The 22,709-nt window shown below is 38.9% G+C and overlaps 3 protein-coding genes across 4 annotated transcripts in view; 2 read left to right on the top strand and 1 right to left on the bottom strand.

Moving 5' to 3' along the window:
• LOC133658987 (1-phosphatidylinositol 3-phosphate 5-kinase-like) overlaps positions 1 to 22,709 on the bottom strand; it is an 86,961-nt gene that overhangs the window by 59,395 nt on the left and 4,857 nt on the right. The window contains exon 2 of the mRNA XM_062061566.1: positions 1,089 to 1,196. The gene's annotated coding sequence lies outside the window, so the exon portion shown is untranslated. The remainder of the gene's footprint in view (positions 1 to 1,088; positions 1,197 to 22,709) is intronic.
• LOC133658989 (uncharacterized protein C2orf80-like) lies at positions 2 to 20,084 on the top strand. Of its 2 annotated transcripts, XM_062061570.1 has the most exons (9): positions 2 to 140; positions 196 to 277; positions 4,426 to 4,508; positions 4,607 to 4,700; positions 5,269 to 5,346; positions 7,818 to 7,905; positions 9,844 to 9,959; positions 10,089 to 10,230; positions 19,975 to 20,084. In XM_062061570.1, exons 1-8 carry the CDS (start codon positions 100 to 102, stop codon positions 10,116 to 10,118), a joined length of 612 nt encoding a protein of 203 aa, XP_061917554.1. In that variant the 5' UTR covers positions 2 to 99; the 3' UTR covers positions 10,119 to 10,230; positions 19,975 to 20,084. The 2 variants fall into 2 exon arrangements, with proteins under 2 accessions (XP_061917554.1, XP_061917555.1); XM_062061571.1 differs by lacking the exon at positions 5,269 to 5,346.
• Positions 20,059 to 22,709, top strand: LOC133658990 (gamma-crystallin M2-like). The gene is made up of 3 exons (XM_062061572.1): positions 20,059 to 20,192; positions 20,278 to 20,520; positions 22,345 to 22,709. Exons 1-3 carry the CDS (start codon positions 20,184 to 20,186, stop codon positions 22,615 to 22,617), a joined length of 525 nt encoding a protein of 174 aa, XP_061917556.1. The 5' UTR covers positions 20,059 to 20,183; the 3' UTR covers positions 22,618 to 22,709.

The following is a 22,709-nucleotide window of genomic DNA, read 5'->3' as shown; positions in this document are numbered from 1 at the left end:
CTTTTTTGGTTGTTTTTTTTAGTACCAGTTCTGCATCTTTTAAGTTGCTACGACTTTAACCGTCCTTATCTGCAGCGCCTGAGAGGAATCTGTGCCATTATGGAGACAAAGTTGCTAAGAAGAGACGTTGAGATCCTCCTGTAAGTACACAATTCTTCAAATGGACTTGGTGGATGTTAATGTTGGTTCTTCCAGGGAGGAATACATCGGACAGAAGCTGAGAGAGAATTCCTTTGACCCCACTGGGAAAGGATCCTCCACAATGCTGGACGACCTGGTAAATAGTTTTTCTGTATATAATAGGATATTTGCATGTACATGACAGTAGCCTATAGTAGGCTACAATTTTGTCCCATTGACTCCTATTATAGCTTCTATAACGCTGATTTATTATAATGCTTTTATCATTAATACTTAATACATCTCTACCTTCATAGCAAAACAAAAATTGATTGTCGGCTTGTGGATATATTTTTAGGTATGGCTAGAAACAGGTGCTTTATATCGGTCGATACCGATAATTGTTGATATTTTTTATGACCTAATGGAAAATGAGCAGGAAAAATATATGTTAAATGTAAAAATGTTTATTTCAGATGTAACCTTCCTCTGATTATAATCCCTCAGCTATCAAGGCAGAAAGGAAAGCATGAAAAAACTCAATGTAAACAAAATTGTAAAATCACATTGAACGCTAAATACGGACTTAAAAGGAAGGTGCAAAAATAAAGAATATGTACGAAATGTTTAATAAAGTGTAACAAAAAAAGTGTGAAAATGTAAACATAGAGAAACCTGAGAAGAACTATTTTCTGCAGGTTTAGTGCCAGGAAGTTACAGCTGTGCTCTAAAGGGTGAGCGCGGCTAAGGTGGTGTGGTATTACCAGTCTTGGTGGTGTCAAGTGCCTTGCATCATTTACAGACCACATTGGTCTGACTACAGTCCCTTTTTTAAAAAAAATTTAAAACTGTCAAGGGGACTTTTCCTGTTTTATCCACAACTTCTACTTTCTCTTCTCACTCCATGCTAAGAATCAACCGCCAGACAACAAGATGGTGCAACCAAACATGATAGTTGCTACTGTTACCTGATTGTGTCAGTCCCACTGATCAGCGATCACTTCCTGTGTTGCTCGGTTACCGGAGGGAGTGCCTTTGTTCACGCAACCAACCTTGACTCGCAGCATCCGGTTTTTCTGACGAAGAAGAAAAAAAAAAGATCAAACATTTTATCGAACGCATTTTTATTGATATTGGTTAAATGTCTATTTCGATATATGTTGATATTGTTTAAACCTTGTATATTTTTACAACACATTTTACCATGTTCGTCGTATTCTAAAATACAATAAATACATTTTATACACACCATATTAACAACTTTTTTTGGGGAAAATTTCTATTAAAAAAAAAACTACGGATGTGCCGATCGATCAGCCACCGATCAGTACCGGCCGACTTCTTGAAAAAGTACGATTAATAGCTTTCAATGCCGATCACAAACGCCCATCCCTTCTGGCTAATATTGTATTTATTTTAGTCTCCCCGGCTGACAAGCTAGCTGCTAATGATGTGGAGTCGCCCCCGTAAGTAAAACATATTCACCTCTATTACGGCAAATAAACTGCATTTCTTAGTATCTTAAGTAGCATTATCACTGGAGGACGAGGCTAAACATGTCACACACAGAGAGCAAGCAAAATCAGGCATGCTAATTGCTAAGCTAACCATTAAACTAGCTGTTGGTGCGTTAGCGTTGTCAGTCAGTACACCACACGTAAGGAGGGCGACTTCACCCATAAATTGGTGGTGTCGACAGCAACGGTTATATCAGATAATAGTTTTTAATTTTGTCCAAAGCTTTTCTTTTCTGTTACACATTCAGATAATAATTCACTGGATGCAAGAAGACTAAGAGCAAAAATTATTTAAAAGACTCATTTAGTTTTTGATCGTGTTTAGTTATTGTGTACTATTGACTTTGTTTTGATCAAAGAAAGAATGACAAACTTGTTATATATTGTGCTGATATTGTTAAACAGTTAACACCCATCTATAAATACATTAGGGCTGCAACTAACGATTAATTTGATCATCGATTAATCTGTCGATTATTACTTCGATTAATAATCGGATAAAAGAGAAACTACATTTCTATCCTTTCCAGTATTTTATTGAAAAAAAACAGCATACTGGCACCATACTTATTTTGATTATTGTTTCTTAGCTGTTTGTACATGTTGCAGTTTATAAATAAAAGTTTATTAAAAAAGAACAACAATTGCCTCTGCGCATGCGCATAGCATAGATCCAACGAATCGATGACTAAGTTAATCGCCAACTACTTTTATAATCGATTTTAATCGATTTAATCGATTAGTTGTTGCAGCCCTAAAATACATTGAAAAATGTACAGTCAACACATGTGATCGGTTTTAGTATCGGCTGATCTTCCTCATGGATGATCGGTATCGCAGCATATATCCCTTATCGGAACACACTAAAAACAGCTAAAGAAATCTGCCACGATACTGTACATATTTCAAACCCTTTCACCAATTGCTTGTGACAACATTTATGAAATTACATTTACCGTATTTTTCGGACTATAAGTCGCTCCGGAGTATAAGTCGCACCGGCCGAAAATGCATAATAAAGAAGGAAAAAAACATATATAAGTCGCACTGGAGTATAAGTCGCATTTTTTGGGGAAATGTATTTGATAAAAGCCAACACCAAGAATAGACATTTGAAAGGCAATTTAAAATAAATAAAGAATAGTGAACAACAGGCTGAATAAGTGTACGTTATCCATCCATCCATCCATTATATGAGGCATAAATAACCAACTGAGAACGTGCCTGGTATGTTAACGTAACATTATGGTAAGAGTCATTCAAATAACTATAACATATAGAACATGCTATACGTTTACCAAACAATCTGTCACTCCTAATTAGGATTGGGAAACAAAGAATCTGAATCGGAATCGTTTGAATTCAAACGATTCCGATTCAGATTCTTTGTTTCGATTCCGATTCCTGGCGATTCTCGATTCAGATTCTTTTAAGAGGCAGGGTCAAAAAAAAGTTTAGGATATTTTAAATGAGCTAGCTAACATACAGTCTTTCCGAATGAAATAGTCTGACATTCTCCATCAATTTTAATTCTATTAACTTTTTATGAACTTTACTATAAATTCCTCACAGGGCTGTTTTCAACTAGAATATAAATATTATAAATTATGAATACATTTTCCCAGGGGTACACTTTCCTCAAGAGAGCTTTATTTTTGAAAACCTCATGAAAACACATTTACACATAAGTGTATGATGCTGCAGGAAACCTCATGAAAACACATTTACACACACAAGTGTATGATGCTGCAGGTACTTAAAAATGTTACCGTGCTCCCACTGATGGGCTAACCTGGTGCAGAAAAGCAAAGAAACAATAAGAAACAACTTGCAAAACCCAGTCCAGATTAGCAGCAGGTACAGTATAAAATCAGAGACAGTTCTTGTTTAGGAAAATGACCATATCCGCCTTCTCAGGCAGGATGCGTGAGCGTTCTGGACAGATAGTGTCTCCTGCTGTGGAAAATACACGTTCGCTGGGTGTGGAAGAAGCTTGAACGCATAAATAGGAGAAAGCGAGATATGACAGCAAAGGATAAGTCTTTTGTTGGTTCCACCACCATGCAGCAGGGTCGTTAGACATAAGTATCGGTGGAACGTCCTGGTACATCTGCAGCTCTCTCTCCACTCATTTCTTGATGGACATGGAGCTCTGTTATTTTGCGGTTATTTCATTTTTTTTTGGTAAAGTAAAGCCACACTTTCGACCGCCGACGCCCGCTATCCATGCTTGAGCTTGACTGACTCGCTCGGCTATGCTAACACTTCCGGCGGTGGGCGCTTCTTTGTTGGTGCTCAGCGGCTTCTTCTTCCGGTTCGGCGGACATATTTTTTTCCGGTCGGCGGACTGGTATCGAAAATAGGAATCGAAATTTAAACTTTTGAACGATTCCGGGAGAATCGGAAAGTTAGTCCCGGTTCCAATCGATACTCGATACCCAACCCTACTCCTAATCGCTAAATCCCATGAAATCTTATACGTCTAGTCTCTTACGTGAATGAGATAAATAATATTATTTGATATTCTACGGTAATGTGTTAATAATTTCACACATAAGTCGCTCCTGAGTATAAGTCGCACCCCCATCCAAACTATGAAAAAAACTGACTTATAGTCCGAAAAATACGGTAAACAAAACCAATCTTCAAGAAATAACTCCACAATGATTGCTATATATTGTCCAACCTTCAATGATAAATCATTTCTCAAATATTAAATATTTTTGGCATAAACCTGCCTACTCTTACTAAAGCTTCAGTGTGTGTGCGGCGTTTGTGTGTGTTTCAGGCCCACTATGACCTCGCCATCAGCGTTGCTGCTTTTCGGACGGCGAAGGACCGGGGGAGTAAATCACATGATGGAGACCTCACGTACGCAAATTGACCTTTTAATGGCGACTTCATTTCCCCGAGCGTCTTACACCTTGAGTTATTAACGCGTGTATTTATGATTTCCCCCGGGGCCACAGCGGGTGGGGCCGCATGCCAGCAAGCACCGCCATGTATCGCAATCGCTTGCAGCGGGAGGCCATGATCTTATCATCCTTTGCGGGCATCGTCATGGTAAGCGGCTCTACTTGAAACACAGTACAGGCCAAAAGTTATGTACTTAACAAAAAAAGGTGTAATACCCGATATCATGTTTTATATTCTAGTTTCTTTAAAATAGCCACCTTTTGCTCTAATTACTTTTTCGCACACTCTTGGCATTCTCTCGATGAGCTTCAAGCACACCTGTGAAGTGAAAACCCTTACAGGTGACTACCTCTTGAAGCTCATCGAGAGAATGCAAAGCAGTAATCAGAGCAAAGGGTGGCTATTTTGAAGAAACTAGACTATAAAACATGTTATCAGTTATTTCACCTTTTTTGTTAAGTACATAACTCCACACGTGTTCATTCATAGTTTTGATGCCTTCAGTGACAATCTACAATGTAAATTGTCAAGAAAATAAAGAAAACGCATTGAATGAGAAGGTGTGTCCAAACTTTTGGCCTGTACTGTATGCGTGCAGAAGGTATTGCATCCGAAACAAAAAGGGAGGGTTACGTTTTTGATGGGGTTGAAGAATGTAAATGGGAAAGTTTTCCCGCACCAAGCTAATAAATTGAGCCTCATGTTGCCTTCTCAGAGCAGCCTGCCAGTGGAGGAGATCTTGGCTTTGTACAAGTGCAAACCAGCTGCCTCGTACCCTGACGTGCACTCCAAGGTATATCAGAGTGATGACACAATTAAGGGTAAAACTACAAATAGGAGCCATCCTTGACGTACTCTGACAATGACTGTCCTACTTCAGTAGCCTTTTATAACATTACATATATCAAACCGCCTGCTTTGATTTTCTGACATGCAATCTTTTAATAACGATGGAGTAGCTCCAGGACGGAAAAGTCCTCAGGCAGTGAACCCTAAGACTTTATTGGGGACTTCTTCGTACTTCCAGGAACATTTTTGCTCTCTTTTTGGCCATAATTTTGGTTTTGTTACGCCGAATGGAATCTTTTTCTTTCCACCAATAGGATTTTTTTCATGTTCAATTTGAATATTTTTGTATCAAATTCTTTAATACAACGATACACTAGGAAATCATTATAGCCCAGTAGAGTAGCGAGAGGACAAAAAAAAGTGTATAAAAATAATTATGATTTATATTTTTTCTACCTTTTTGCTCATATCTCTTTAGACGTAAAAATAAATAAAAAAAATAGCGAAAATGTCATGTTTTTTTTAACCCTTTGAAATTCCATTAAACCTCAACAGGGCTGGGTGATATGGCTGTAAATTGTATCAAAATATAAGTAAATGGTAAATGGGTCATACTTGTATAGCGCTTTTCTACCTTTTTTTTTTAAGGAACTCAAAGCGCTTTGACACTATTTTCCACATTCACCCACACACATTCACACACTGATGGCGGGAGCTGCCATGCACGGCGCTAACCAGACCCATCAGGAGCAAGGGTGAAGTGTCTTGCTCAAGGACACAACGGACGTGACTAGGATGGTAGAAGGTGGGGATTGAACCAGTAACCCTCAGATTGCTGGCACGGCCACTCTCCCAACTTCGCCACGCCATCCTTCCTTTTTTTGTTTTATAACAGTCGATATCAATTATTGATTATATGTATGACCTATCATTTACTATATTTACTACTTGATATCGTTTACTAACAACAAGACATCATGGTGGAGCCGAAGTCGACTTTCTTAACATGGAGATATTCTCACTACTTTTCTTTTGTCGAGCACAAAGAAAATAAAGTTTTTGTTAAATGTAAGTTGTCTTGGATCAAAGATCTTATCTACTGCCCAAAACAGCAATTCAAATCTGCTGAAACAGCTACAAAAGCAACATGCTTCAACGAAGCTAGTAAAGAGAGACTTCACAGACTCGAATGCCACTTCACCTTCACCTCCACCACCACCCAAGCAACAGCGGCTGGATTTTAACGGAGGGACTAGCCAGGACAAAATTGATAGAGCCATTGCGGCGTATGTGCTAGAAGACATGCAGGCTATTTCTACAGTGGAGTCACCCGCTTTCAGGCAGCTAATTAGCATGATACCGGCCGTCAAACGGCAAATAGCACGGAAAACCTTTTCCAAGTACATGGAGAGTGAGTACATAAAAATGGAAAGCGAGCTTAAGAAAACATTTGAGGGGCTGGACTACATCAAAACTTTGTCTCTGCTCATCATTCAGCACTGAAGGTACACACTCTGGTTTCCTGTGAATTCTCTTATATGCTGTTGGTCTTTCATTCTAGACTTGTAGAGTGTTTGAATATCACATCACTCTAAATTTATAGACTATAAAGTTCCCAAGCATTAAGAGGGATGCTAGTAGGCCAGGCCCATCTTTCCTTATCTCTAAACTAAAACTGGGGAAATGTGTAGAGTGTTCTGGGCTTCAGTACAGCGTTGATCTCCTGAAGACATGATTTTATTTCAGAATTCCTTGAGAGAGAAAAACGCCTGGTTAGGCTTTGTGTGTTTGTCATGTGTGCCTTCCTTGGGTGAAGCCAGGTTTACAGCTATGTTGTTATTATGCTGTTTGTTACTTATGTATGTTATGTTGCAGCTATTTAAAATAGTATTGTCAATTTGTTCTGGCCTTAAATAAATTGGCCCCTTTGAAACATATCTTTGTCGCTGTGTGTTGTATGCAGACCACATTGCTTAGCAGAGTTCAGTGATGCAAATGCCTGTTAAATTGATCAACAGATTGCATTATTCTCCATTGCAATAACAGTACTGAAATGAAGGCTAAAAGGGCATTAATTGGAAGCTTAAAAAAAAAAAAGAGTAACTAAAGTTACTTTTCACAGTAACACATTACTTTTTGGTGTTAGTAACTGAGTTACTCTTGAAATAAAGTAACTTGTAACTAACTAGTTACTGGTTTTCAGTAACTAACCCAACACTGCTGATCAGTGATCATTTCCTGCGTTGCTCGGTTACCAGAGAGCGAGTGCCTTTGTCCATGCAACCAACCTTGCTTTTTCAACTTCTGTTTTCTTCCGACAAAGAAAAAAAAAAAAAAGATCCAACTAATTTTTAATTGATGTTATTTTCCATTGGATATATATTTATCATTTCATCGCCGAGCCCTTAACATAATTATGCCAGTGTTTTTATTTTTAAAAAAGGTGTTTAAATGTGTTTTTTCTACCTTATGCAGGCCTCAATCGTGTGTCCCTTCACGCTCTCCTGCCACCCACTGGCCATGCTGAGTTCCTACAAGGCCGTGCAACACTCCAGGAAACACAGTTGAGTCCTGGCACAGAGCGTCAATGTCTTCTAGGTCTGCATGCACTTTAAAACTCATCAGTGCTACTAATTAGGGGTGTGCAATACATCTTTTTTCACTGATATTGGAGCTCTGGGTTTTGGCCGATACCTACATTGATACGATACCGTGTCAGCAGGAGTCATACATACGTTTATTATGTTGTAGTGTGGAATGTTAGAGAAGGTTTGATCGATCAATCAAATGAGTCAAATGGAACAAAGGCGGGTTTGAAAAACATTACCGTATTTTTCGGACTATAAGTCGCAGTTTTTTTTCATAGTTTGGCGGGGGTGCGACTTATACTCAGGAGCGACTTATGTGTGAAATGATTAACACATTAGCGTAAAATATCTAATAATATTATTTAGCTCATTCACGTAAGAGACTAGACGTATAAGATTTCATGGGATTTAGCGATTAGGAGTGACAGATTGTTTGGTAAACGTATAGCATGTTCTATATGTTATAGTTATTTGAATGACTCTTACCATAATATGTTACGTTAACATACCAGGCACCTTCTCAGTTGGTTATTTATGCCTCATATAACGTACACTTATTCAGCCTGTTGTTCACTATTCTTTATTTATTTTAAATTGCCTTTCAAATGTCTATTCTTGGTGTTGGCTTTTATCAAATAAATTTCCCCCAAAAATGCGACTTATACTTACCGTAATTTCCGGACTATAAGCTGCACCTGACTATAAGCCGCACCAGCTAAATTTAGGGGAAAATACAGATTGCTCCATATATAAGCCGCACCCGACTATAAGCCGCAGGGTTTTGATGTGTAATTAGCGTAGTATATAGGGGTTCCTGCTACCACGGAGGGGATTGTCGGGACAGAGATGACTGTTTGGGAACGCAAAGCGTCCCATTTATTAACTATAAATCTTTCAATCATTCAATCAAACTTTCACATCTTTGACATGGCGAACAGCATTCGTGCAGAGTACAAATAATACAACGGTGCAAAGTAATACAAAGTGCTCGCATGTACGTTATCAAAATAACCAGCCTACCGGTATATGAAAAGTCAGTCTTTAATCATTGTGTCATCGTCTTCCTCCTGCGTACTAAAACCACCGAAATCCTCTTCGTCGGTGTCGGAGAAGAACAGGCCGTAAATAAGCCGCACCCTTGTATAAGCCGCAGGGGCCAGAACGAGGGGAAAAAGTAGCGGCTTATAGTCCGGAAATTACGGTATATATGTTTTTTTCCTTCTTTATTATGCATTTTCGGCCTTATACTCCGGAGCGACTTATACTCCGAAAAATACGGTAACCTACTTTTTATTAACCGACTGCAATGGATTTATACTGTCTTTAAATTGAAGTAGATTGGTATTTTTTTTTTTTTGTTGGCTACACTTGGTGGCCACAATAATTCGAGTTAAAATCATGATGCTGTAAGATGGATGATGCGGACACGTTTGTTACCGGGTACTTTCCGATACGCTTCTGCCTTTTTGTGTAAAATGTGCAACCATAATTACTTGATACTTGTTTATATTAGCAAATGTGCGGTTTTACACTGCAACATTGTTCAATCAAGCACACTTATGCTTAGCTGTTGTGTAGCTGCTAGCCTACAGTATAGTATAACCTACCACTTGACTAAAATAGAAGAAAAGAGAAACAATTGTGTGTTTATTGGGGGACGTTTAAATGTTAACTGGCTGTCCATCTTGGCACAAGTCGGACTGTTTGTATCCGAGAGTTTAACCGATATAATCGGGTTCTTATTCATTTTGCCAATATCGCACCGATATCAAAATTGGCCCGGGACACCCTACTACTAATGCTGGCTAAGCAAATTGCTCCTTGCCACGGTTTTGTGCGAATGTGTTGTGTTTTTTTATCCAAGCAAACGCTCGTACGGTTCAGTTTGTGACCGTTGGTCTTGCCTTGTGTAGATGAAACGTTGAAACGACGGCTGTTTGAGAGGACAAAGTCCGGCGCCCCCTGCAGACCACGTCAAGCGCCGTCGTCCTCGTCCTTCCTCTCCTCTTCCTCCCTCACCTTCCTCAGCGTGAGTAGCAGCGTTTTTGCCCCCCAAATGAATGCTCAGTTTTGACCTCCTTGACAAGAGGGGAGAATGTGTTTATATCTCTGCTGCCACCCCGCTTCTCTCTTACCCAACCCTCCCTTGTGACCCCAGGCCAGCAGTGACGGTCATGAGGACAGCTGAGGGGGGGCCCACCACTGATAGCTGAGGGGGGGGGCTCACCACTGACAGCTGAGGGGGGGCCCACCGCTGACACCAGCTTGTCATCAGTAGACTGATCAGGATACATTACTCTGTACGTGTGTGAATACTTTTTACAAAAGATACAACTTCAAAGGCCTGTTTCTTGCAAATACATAATTCTAAAAATACCGCCTTCCGCCCGATTGTAGCTGAGATAGGCTCCAGCGACCCCGAAGGTAATAAGCGGTAGAAAACTGATAGATGGGACTATAAAAATAAACATTAAAAAGTGGAATAAAAGTGCAAAGATGTCAAATGTAATGTCCTTTAAAGGCCTACTGAAACCCACTACTACCGACCATGCAGTCTGATAGTTTATATATCAATGATGAAATCTTAACATTATAACACATGCCAATACGGCCGGGTTAACTTATAAAGTGACATTTTAAATTTGCCGCTAAACTTCCGGTTCGAAACGCCTCTGAGGATGACGTATGCGCGTGACGTAGACCGGCGAACACGGGTATGCCTTCCACATTGAAGCCAATACGAAAAAGCTCTGTTTTCATTTCATAATTCCACAGTATTCTGGACATCTGTGTTCGTGAATCTGTTTTAATCATGTTCATTGCATTATGGAGAATGAAGCTGAGCAAGCAAAGAAGAAAGTTGTCGGTGCGAAATGGACGTATTTTTCGAACGTAGTCAGCCACAACAGTACACAGCCGGCGCTTCTTTGTTTACATTCCCGGAAGATGCAGTCAAGATGGAAGAACTCGGATAACAGAGACTCTAACCAGGAGGACTTTTGACTTCGATACACAGACGCCTGTAGAGAACTGGGACAACACAGACTCTTACCAGGATTACTTTGATTTGGATGACAAAGATGCAGACGTGCTACTGCGAGTATGCAGCTTTGGCTTCTAAACATTTGATCGCTTGACCGTATGTGCGCAACTTTTTTTTGCGTATGTACGTAACTTTTTAAAAATATATAAGCTTTATGAACCTTGGGTTAGGTGAACGGTCTTTTGGGCTGAGTGATTGTGTGTGTTGATCAGGTGTTTGAATTGTATTGGCGTGTTCTATGGAGCTAGGAGCTAGCATAGGAGCTAGGAGCTAGCATAACAAACACGCAGGTGTTTTTATGCAGGATTAATTTGTGGCATATTAAATATAAGCCTGGTTGTGTTGTGGCTAATAGAGTATATATATGTCTTGTGTTTATTTACTGTTGTAGTCATTCCCAGCTGAATATCAGGTCACCCCCGGCTCTCACAGCATCTTCCCTATCTGAATAGCTTCAACTCCCCACTAGTCCTTCACTTGCACTTTACTCATCCACAAATCTTTCATCCTCGCTCAAATTAATGGGGAAATTGTCGCTTTCTCGGTCCGAATCTCTCTCACTTCATGCGGCCATCATTGTAAACAATAGGGAACTTTGCGTATATGTTCAACTGACTACGTCACGCTACTTCCGGTAGGGGCAAGCCTTTTTTTTATTAGATACCAAAAGTTGCAATCTTTATCGTCGTTCTATACTAAATCCTTTCAGCAAAAATATGGCAATATCGCGAAATGATCAAGTATGACACATAGAATAGATCTGCTATCCCCGTTTAAATAAAAAAAATTCATTTCAGTAGGCCTTTAAAGCTTTCATTTGATCAAAAATAATAATGAATCAAAAGCAATGTTATAAATTATTGACCTATTCGAAGATCTAATCCAATTACTTTACATCAAATATTCCACTTCAAAATGTTTTAAAATTTTTCTTTGTCAAAAATGGGCATGAAAAAAAAAATGGGGGGCCAGGGGCCAAATACATGCACATATTATATTAATATGATGGCTATATAATTCATCTAATGGATATATATAATTAAAATAATTGGATATTAGGAGTATGTGAAAGTTCGACTCCTGCCTTGTTGACTTCCGTGACCTCCTTAGTTTTGTAATCAGTCAGAAATATCAAGCAGCTAAAATGCGCCAAACAAGGATAAATAAGTGTGCAGAGAGTGTTTTCCATTTATCCCATCATGAACTCTTATGGATGGATGTAACGTATTTTTCGGAGTATAAGTCGCACCTGCCGAAAATGCATAATAAAGAAGGAAAAAAACATATAAGTCGCACTGGAGTATAAGTCGCATTTTTGGGGGGAAATGTATTTGATAAAAGCCAACACCAAGAATAGACATTTGAAAGGCAATTTAAAATAAATAAAGAATAGTGAACAACAGGCTGAATAAGTGTACGTTATATGAGGCATAAATAACCAACTGAGAAGGTGCCTGGTATGTTAACGTAACATATTATGGTAAGAGTCATTCAAATAACTATAACATATAGAACATGCTATACGTTTACCAAACAATCTGTCACTCCTAATCGCTAAATCCCAGGAAATCTTATACGTCTAGTCTCTTACGGGAATGAGCTAAATAATATTATTTGATATTTTACGGTAATGTGTTAATAATTTCACACACAAGTCGCACCCTCGGCCAAACTATGAAAAAACTGCGACTTATAGTCAGAAAAATATGGTACTTTTGAATTTTAAAATGGTGTTTGGAAGTGTTTCATAATATCCAGCAAGTTCAGAGATCAGGTTGTATTATGTGTGACCGTGTGTGTTGACCTTTATGTTGCTTTTTTTTTTTTTTGCTCCATGACTAGGGAAGGTTGTTTGGATTGTGTCCTATAAGTAAACATCAAAGTGCAATCAAGGGTCATTGATCTGATTGACTCACATTGTCCACTTGGTAGCAGCAAATATGTAGCATTAAGAAATTGCCTGGTATTTAAGATGAGTTTGAAAGCTCTCCATCATGCTTTGATGAAGTCTCGCTGGCCAATTTGAAGAGGCTGACAGGCTGTAGTTTGTACACTCCTGATCGAGAGATTTAAGTATTGAAAGTAAAAAATAAATACAAATGTATGACTTATTTTAACAATTTTATGAGTGGATAAATCCCCAATCATTTTTGGTGTTTGTTTTTTTTAAACGGTCATTGCTCAACATTTTTTATGACGCCCCCCTCCCACCACCTTAACTAACACATGTTCTGGGGGAAACACTGGATGTTTTTTTTTTTACCAACAAGTATGTGCTCCAATCACTCTATCAAAAAAAATCAGAGTTGTAGAAATGATTGGAAACTGAAGACAGCCATGACATTATGTTCTTTACAAGTGTATGTAAACTTTTGACCACGACTGTGGACACACCTAATTCAATGTGTTTTCTTTATTTTCATGACTATTTACATTGTAGATTGTCACTGAAGGCATCGACACGATGAATGAACACGTGGGGTTATGTACTTAATAAAAAAAGGTGAAATAACTGAAAGCATGTTTTATATTCTAGTTTCTTCAAAATAGCCACCCTTTGCTCTGATTACTGCTTTGCACACTCTTGGCATTCTCTCTATGAGCTTCAAGGATCTCTTAGTGGTGCTGGATGGCTGGGCAGCGCCTAAAGAGCTGCAGCCAGCCACCGTAGCTCCCACTCCCTCCCCTCTGTTGCAAGTCTCGAGATGTATGTTGTAATATGTACATGTGCTTTGCTATGGGGTTTTTTTACCCACTCCAGACTGGGCCCCCTTAGGAGCCCAGTCTAGATTGTATTTTTGTTTAACTCATTTTACCCCAGCGTTGACCTTTTTCCCATCTTTTATGGGGCGCCTTGTGGCGACCCATCAGCGTTCCTGTTTTGTAACCCTGAACACTGTTTGTCTAATCTTGAATGGGTTTGTGCTGAAAACAAAGTTTTGTTGTACTTGGGCAATGACAAGACTTACCTACCTGATATGGTTTTCAATTCACAGGTGTTCAGTGTTTTTTTTTAACCATAAAAGGCAGCCAAAATAAGTTTCTTAGCTGTGGTTTGTTAAATTATAATACACTTTTCCACCACTTGTGGCAGTAATGATAAAATCAAACACTAGTTTGGAGCTTAAGTCAGAGAAGTTTAAGCACAAAAATTACGACTAAAGTGGCGGAGCTATATTTTCATTTACACTTTAATTTTTTTGACAGTTAAGACATGAGTTTATTTTAGCACAACATAATTCATTTTTCGTCAGTTATTTGTGAGTCCCTTCTTACGTAGTATATTTGGTTAGTACTTATCTTTCTAACTGGCCTGACCTAAGCCTAAGGTTTGTTAATTCAGGGTTAATTTTGGAGCGGGCCCCGAGGTTGAGGTTAAGAACCGACCAAATGTAAGAACTTCCATCAACTCTGTAGTGGAGTTGTACGGTATACCGGTATAGTATCGCGGTACTAATGAACCAAAAACGGTACTATACTCTGAAAAGTACCGGTTCCCGGGCATGACGGCGTGTTGTGACATTGCTGGGTTTACGAGCAGAGGAGCATGTTCTGCAGCACACACACACACGGAGAATTTACAAGCAGACACAGTGTGTAGACCAGTGGTTCTTAACCTTGTTGGAGGTACCGAACCCCACCAGTTTCATATGCGCATTCACCGAACCCTTCTTTAGTGAAAATTAAAATGTTTTTTTCAAATTCAAGACAAAGTTATGTTTTTGGTAACACTTTAGTATGGGGAACATATTCTAAGTAACAAAGACTTAATTTAGAGTTATTTGGTTAGGGTTAGGGTTATAATAAGGCCATGCCGAATAAGGCATTAATAAGTACTTAATAATGACTAGTTAAGAGCCAATATGTTACTAATTTGCATGTTAATAAGCAACTAATTAATGGTGAATATGTTCCCCGTACTAAAGTGTTACCATGTTTTTTTTACTGGTGCATAAAATGAAGCGTGCATGAACATCACCTTGTTCAAAGAACAAAACCAACACAGTGCATAAACTCACAACAAATTACACACCTACAAACCAGTCAGCTGTTGCCGTATCCGTAATACGCAGATAGGGAGAAGTTTTTATTTACGCCGAACCCCTGAGCCCGACTCACCGAACCCCTAGGGTTCCATCGAACCCAGGTTAAGAACCACTGGTGTAGACAGAAAAGGGAGAACGGACGCATTTTGGCCTAAAAACTAACGATAAAGGTGAAGTTATAACACTGAAACGCCCTCAGGAAGAGGTGCTTTAAGACATGACTATCTAGCTAGCGGCGAACGTCCTACCGCAGTCTGCAGTGTTTTAGCTACTTCTAAACCGCTAATCCTCGCCTCCATGGCGACAAAGTAAGTTTCTTACAAGTATAATCAGTCGGATGAGGAATAGCTCATCGGAGAGAGAGGGTGTTGAGGTGGGGGGGGGGGGGGGGGTAGCGGAGGGTGTATATATTTTCAAGTATTTTATATATACATATAATCCATTCTTGAATGAGTATATCCGTTCGGCCACCGTGTTCAATGGAGAAGTCTGATCTACAAAATGGGCAAGCAGCATACCCCTTCCCCTTCCAGCTGTCCTGGATGAACTGAAATTATTTTTCCCAATCATTTTGGAACTTGCAAGCGTACTTCTTCTTCTTACTAGTCGTCGCCATGTCTCTGCTTCGTCTCTGTTATGTTTTTGGACATTACTACTTGCCGTAGTTTTGAAGCAATGCATGATGGGAATCCGGATGTTGTGTGTCAGTGTATTAACGTGCCGGCTGGAATAAACACGTGCGACTTATATATGTTTTTTTCCTTCTTTATTATGCATTTTCGGCCGGTGCGACTTATACTCCGGTGCGACTTATACTCCAGTGCGGCTTATGTATGTTTTTTTCTTTATTATGCATTTTCGGCCGGTGCGACTTATACTCCGGAGCGACTTATACTCCGGTGCGACTTATATATGTTTTTTTTCCTTCTTTGTTATGCATTTTCAGCCGGTGCGGCTTATACTCCGGAGCGACTTATACTCCAGTGCGACTTATGTTTTTTTCCTTCTTTATTATGCATTTTCGGCCGGTGCGACTTATACTCCAAAGCGACTTATACTCCGGTGCGACTTATACTCCAGTGCGGGTTATATATGTTTTTTTTCCTTCTTTATTATGCATTTTCGGCCGGTGCGACTTATGCTCCGGAGCGACTTATACTCCAGTGCGACTTATATATGTTTTTTTACTTCTTTATTATGCATTTTCGGCCGGTGCGACTTATACTCCAGTGCGACTTATATATGTTTTTTTTTCTTCTTTATTATGCGTTTTCGGCCTGTGCGACTTATACTCCGGAGCGACTTATACTCCAGTGCGACTTATATATGTTTTTTTTCCTTCTTTATTATGCATTTTCAGCCGGTGCGGCTTATACTCCGGAGCGACTTATACTCCAGTGCGACTTATGTTTTTTTCCTTCTTTATTATGCATTTTCGGCCGGTGCGACTTATACTCCAAAGCGACTTATACTCCGGTGCGACTTATACTCCAGTGCGGCTTATATATGTTTTTTTCCTTCTTTATTATGCATTTTCGGCCGGTGCGACTTATACTCCGGAGCGACTTATACTCCAGTGCGACTTATATATGTTTTTTTACTTCTTTATTATGCATTTTCGGCCGGTGCGACTTATACTCCGGAGCGACTTATACTCCAGTGCGACTTATATGTGTTTTTTTTCCTTCTTTATTATGCATTTTCGGCCGGTGCGACTTATACTCCGGAGCGACTTATACTCCAGTGCGACTTATATATGTTTTTTTCCTTCTTTATTATGCATTTCTGGCCGGTGCGACTTATACTCCGGAGCGACTTATACTCCAGTGCGACTTATATATGTTTTTTTCCTTCTTTATTATGCATGTTCGGCCGGTGCGACTTATACTCCAAAGCGACTTATACTCCGGTGCGACTTATACTCCAGTGCGGCTTATATATGTTTTTTTCCTTCTTTATTATGCATTTTCAGCCGGTGCGACTTATACTCCGGAGCGACTTATACTCCGGTGCGACTTATATATGTTTTTTTTCCTTCTTTATTATGCATTTTCGGCCGGTGCGCCTTATACTCCGGAGCGACTTATACTCCAGTGCGACTTATATATGTTTTTTTCCTTCTTTATTATGCATTTTCGGCCGGTGCGACTTATACTCCGGAGCGACTTATACTCCGGTGCGACTTATATGTTTTTTTCCTTCTTTATTATGCATTTTCGGCCGGTGCGACTTATACTCCGGAGCGACTTATACTCCAGTGCGACTTATATATGTTTTTTTCCTTCTTTATTATGCATTTCTGGCCGGTGCGACTTATACTCCGGAGCGACTTATGCTCCAGTGCGACTTATATATGTTTTTTTCCTTCTTTATTATGCATGTTCGGCCGGTGCGACTTATACTCCAAAGCGACTTATACTCCGGTGCGACTTATACTCCAGTGCGGCTTATATATGTTTTTTTCCTTCTTTATTATGCATTTTCGGCCGGTGCGACTTATACTCCGGAGCGACTTATACTCTAGTGCGACTTATATATGTTTTTTTTCCTTCTTTATTATGCATTTTCAGCCGGTGCGGCTTATACTCCGGAGCGACTTATACTCCAGTGCGACTTATATATGTTTTTTTCCTTCTTTATTATGCATTTTCGGCCGGTGCGACTTATACTCCAAAGCGACTTATACTCCGGTGCGACTTATCCTCCAGTGCGGCTTATATATGTTTTTTTCCTTCTTCATTATGCATTTTCGGCCGGTGCGCCTTATACTCCGGAGCGACTTATGCTCCAGTGCGACTTATGTATGTTTTTTTTTTCCTTCTTTATTATGCATTTTCAGCCGGTGCGGCTTATACTCCGGAGCGACTTATACTCCAGTGCGACTTATATATGTTTTTTTCCTTATTATGCATTTTCGGCCGGTGCGACTTATACTCCAAAGCGACTTATACTCCGGTGCGACTTATACTCCAGTGCGGCTTATATATGTTTTTTCCCTTCTTTATTATGCATTTTCGGCCGGTGCGCCTTATACTCCAGTGCGGCTTATATATGTTTTTTCCCTTCTTTATTATGCATTTTCGGCCGGTGCGACTTATACTCCGCTGAGAAATAGCTCCGTGCCTGCCTACTTTATGGGTTATAGATAAACCTATGGATAACGGAGACATATATAATAGTCTCCTTTTCAGGTGAGAGACGACGCTAAAGGCAGTGCCTTTAAGGCACGCCCCCAATATTATTGTCCGGGTGAAATTCGGGAGAATGGTTGCCCCGGGAGATTTTCGGGAGGGGCACTGAAATTCGGGAGTCTACTGGGAAAATCGGGAGGGTTGGCAATTATGGCCATGGGTGGAACTACACTACCGTTCAAGTTTGGGGTCACATTGAAATGTCCTTATTTTTTAAGGAAAAGCACTGTACTTTTCAATGAAGATAACTTTAAACTAGTCTTAACTTTAAAGAAATACACTCTATACATTGCTAATGTGGTAAATGACTGTTCTAGCTGCAAATGTCTGGTTTTTGGTGCAATATCTACATAGGTGTATAGGAGGCCCATTTCCAGCAACTATCACTCCAGTGTTCTAATGGTACAATGTGTTTGCTCGTTGGCTCAGAAGGCTAATTGATGATTAGAAAACCCTTGTGCAATCATGTTCACACATCTGAAAACAGTTTAGCTCGTTACAGAAGCTACAAAACTGACCTTCCTTTGAGCAGATTGAGTTTCTGGAGCATCACATTTGTGGGGTCAATTAAACGCTCAAAATGGCCAGAAAAAGAGAACTTTCATCTGAAACTCGACAGTCTATTCTTGTTCTTAGAAATGAAGGCTATTCCACAAAATTGTTTGGGTGACCCCAAACTTTTGAACGGTAGTGTATACCTGACATCCACTGTAATAATACTAAGTACAATAGCATATCTAGTTGATACTGCTATGATTACATCAATCTTTTTTTAAAATTCACATTATGTTTATAAACTCAGGAAATATGTCCCTGGACACAAGAGGACTTAAATTATGACCAATGTATGATTCTGTAACTACTTGGTATCGGAAAGATACCTACATTTGTGGTATCGCCCAAAACTAATTTAAAGTATCAAACAAAAGAAAAATTATTACATTTTAACAGAAGTGTAGATAGAACATGTTGAAACAGAAAATAACCAGATATTAACAGTAAATGAACAAGTAGATAAATAGATTTTACAGTTTGTCCTTTATAATTTTGACAAAATAATAGAATCAGAACAGTTTTATTGCCATTGTTTGAGAACGGGTTCACAAACTAGGAATTTTTCTTGGTACAATCGTGCAACATAACACACATAACACAGAATAGGTCATAGATAATAAAAATGAGCTGTAACTTAGCTAGCAGATCTTGTTATTGTTCATGTGTCTGATATGTTACTGCATACGTCAGCAGACTAATTAGGAGCCTTTGTTTGCTTACTTACTACTAAAAGACAAGTTGTCTTGTAAGTTCACTATTTTATTTAAGGACTAAATTGCAATAAGAAACATATTTAATGTACCCTAAAATGTTTGATTAAAATAAAGCCAATAATGCACTTTGTTTGTGGTCCCCTTTATTCAGAAAAGTATCGAAATACATTTTGGTACTGGTACCAAAATATTGGTATCGGGACAACCCTAGTTAGTACTTATTTTTCTAACTGGCCTGACCTAAGCCTAAAGTTTGTGTTAAATAAATAATCTTTGTGATTAACACATGCTTTCACCAGGTTGCAAACGCTAAGTAGGTTAATTCTAAATATTTAATACGATTAAAATCAAGAGTAGGATTACTAATTGAGGGTTAATATTGGAGGGAGCCCCGAGGTTGAGCTTAAGAACTGACCAAATGTAAGAACTTCCATCAACTCTGTAGGTAACAACGGTGAGTGAAATGTTGCTGACTGCGTCTTTTTCCTGATTCCAGAGCTCCATTTAAAACGTCGCCATAGAAAGGATTCCATTCAAGCAAACAAAAGGGACGCGGCAGTTCTTTCTAGAAGCTGCACAATGTTGCCCAGAGGACGAAGAAGACTCCTGCAGGATCTGTGCTGACAACAACAAGGTGTGTGCGCGTGTGTGTATAAAAGCGTGACACTTGTCTGTTTGCCAAAAAAACACACTGAGGCTGCAAACATGGGCAAGGTCAGCATGCAACATCCACTTTACCCCCCCCCCCCCCCCCCGCCCCCCGTGATCCACGAATAATGACTTTGTTTTGTACCTCCAGATCATCTTCTACGAGGACAGGGACTTCCGGGGCTGCCACTACGAGTGCACCAGCGACTGCACCGACCTGCAGGCCATGTTCGACCGCTGCCGCTCCATCCGCGTGGAGAGCGGCATGTTCATGATCTACGACCGCCCGGGTTACCTGGGTAACCAGTGCTTCATGAGCAGGGGCGACAACCCCGACTACATGGGCAGCAGCTGCATGAACGACTGCGTGCGCTCCTGCCGCCTCATCCCCATGGTAACCTGAGATAAGATCAAATATATTGACAAAACATGTAACATACATGTCTGACCGTGTCAATCAAAAATGAGCATGGTTATATTTTTTCACAAGCTTTCATTTTAGCAGCCTGGCATCCAAGAATATAATGATATTTCACTATATATACACTACCGTTCAAAAGTTTGGGGTCACCCAAACAATTTAGTGGAAAAGCCTTCATTTCTAAGAACAAGAATAGACTGTCGAGTTTCAGATGAAAGTTCTCTTTTTCTGGCCATTTTGAGCGTTTATTTGAGCCCAAAAATGTGTTGCTCCAGAAACTCAATCTGCTCAAAGGAAGGTCAGTTTTGTAGCTTCTGTAACGAGCTAAACTGTTTTCAGATGTGTGAACATGATTGCACAAGGGTTTTCTAATCATCAATTAGCCTTCTGAGCAAACACATTGTACCATTAGAACACTGGAGTGATAGTTGCTGGAAATGGGCCTCTATACACCCATGTAGATATTGCACCAAAAAACAGACATTTGCAGCTAGAATAGTCATTTACCACATTAGCAATGTATAGAGTGTATTTCTTTAAAGTTTAGACTAGTTTAAAGTTATCTTCATTGAAAAGTACAGTGCTTTTCCTTCAAAAATAAGGACATTTCAATGTGACCCCAAACTTTTGAACGGTAGTGTATATATCATCTCTTTCTTATTTTGCAGGGAATCCTTTACATTTTAATTAATTTTTTTAAATTCTGCCTGTCCAGCCACTTGGGCAAATAATATTCTATCTTCTGTAAAGATTTTGTTTAATGAAAAAAAAGTAAGTATTTTTAATATATAATCTAATACAAGTGTGTACATACACACACAGGAGAAATTAATGAAAATTAAAACATGTTACATTTCGTACAAATATTTTTATATTCACTATTAGAATACTACATTGATTCTATTTTAATTTAAAAATGGATACATTTTGGTTTTAAAAATTCCAGGAAATATTTTTTTAAATTTCTGATATAATCTATGATACAGTACAAATGTATACACAATCAAATTGTTTTAATTCTTTTAATGAAAACGAAAAAAATTGTTAAATTCAAAACATATTTTTGTCACTGTTGATAAAATTAGTATTTTATATTAATTCATCTTTTTTATTTTTAAAAACCTATACATTTTACTTTAAAAATATTACTAATATGTAAACAGTACAAATGTATACACAATCAAATTCTCTTGTTTAATTCCTTAAGAGTTTAATGAAAATGAACAAATGTGTTACACATAAAAACATTTTTATTGTCACTGTTAATGAAATTACTATTATATTATTCTTTTTTTTAAACAAAACATTTTAATTTAAAAATATTTTCAGGAATTAAAAAAAAAAACTAGTCCGTAGGAGAGTTTAATGAAAATTAAACGGTGTTCATTTTCAAAAATTATTTTTTATTGTCACTGTTAATCAAAATACATCATATTAAGCTTTAATTTAAAAATGTAATTAAAAAAAACAGGAATTATTTTGTTTTTTAAATATTCTAATATATAATAAAGTACAAATGTATATACATATTCAAAGTATTTTTTTTACTTCATAGAAGAATTTAAGGAGAATTTTAAAATGTGTTCAAATGTTTTACTGGTATTTTTTTTATTGTCACTATATGCTATATTAATGAATATTTAATAAATAAAAATCTAAACAGTTTAACATAATATGTAACGTTAACTAAAAAATATTACAATATATTTTAACTGAATTTATTTTTACTACTGATGATTAAAATAAAAAGAATTGATCAAACCCAAAAGACATAACCTTTGACCTCCCCCTCTGCAGCACCGCGGCTCCTTCAGGATGAGGCTGTACGAGCACTTCGACATGGACGGTCAGATGATGGAGCTGACCAGCGACTGTCCCAACCTCAGCGAGCGCTTCCGCGTGTCCAACTGCAACTCGTGCGACGTGTCCGAGGGCCATTGGCTCCTGTACGAGCAGCCCAACTACAGGGGGCGCCACTTCTACCTGCGGCCCGGCACCTACAGGAGCTTCAACGAGTGGAGTGGCACCACCTCCAGGGTGGGCTCCGTCAAGCGCCTCATGGACCTCTAAGGAAGACCGAGATCCTCGTCAAATGTCTGCTCTTTGCACTTTCTCACACGCTGAATAAAATGGCGTCCGTGCTTAAACGTGTTGACCTTTGT

The sequence above is a fragment of the Entelurus aequoreus genome, linkage group LG10 (genome assembly GCF_033978785.1).
Source record: "Entelurus aequoreus isolate RoL-2023_Sb linkage group LG10, RoL_Eaeq_v1.1, whole genome shotgun sequence".
Taxonomy (NCBI): domain Eukaryota; kingdom Metazoa; phylum Chordata; class Actinopteri; order Syngnathiformes; family Syngnathidae; genus Entelurus; species Entelurus aequoreus.
The sequence above is the reverse complement of the archived record's forward strand: the minus strand, read 5'-3'. Positions and strand labels throughout refer to the sequence as shown.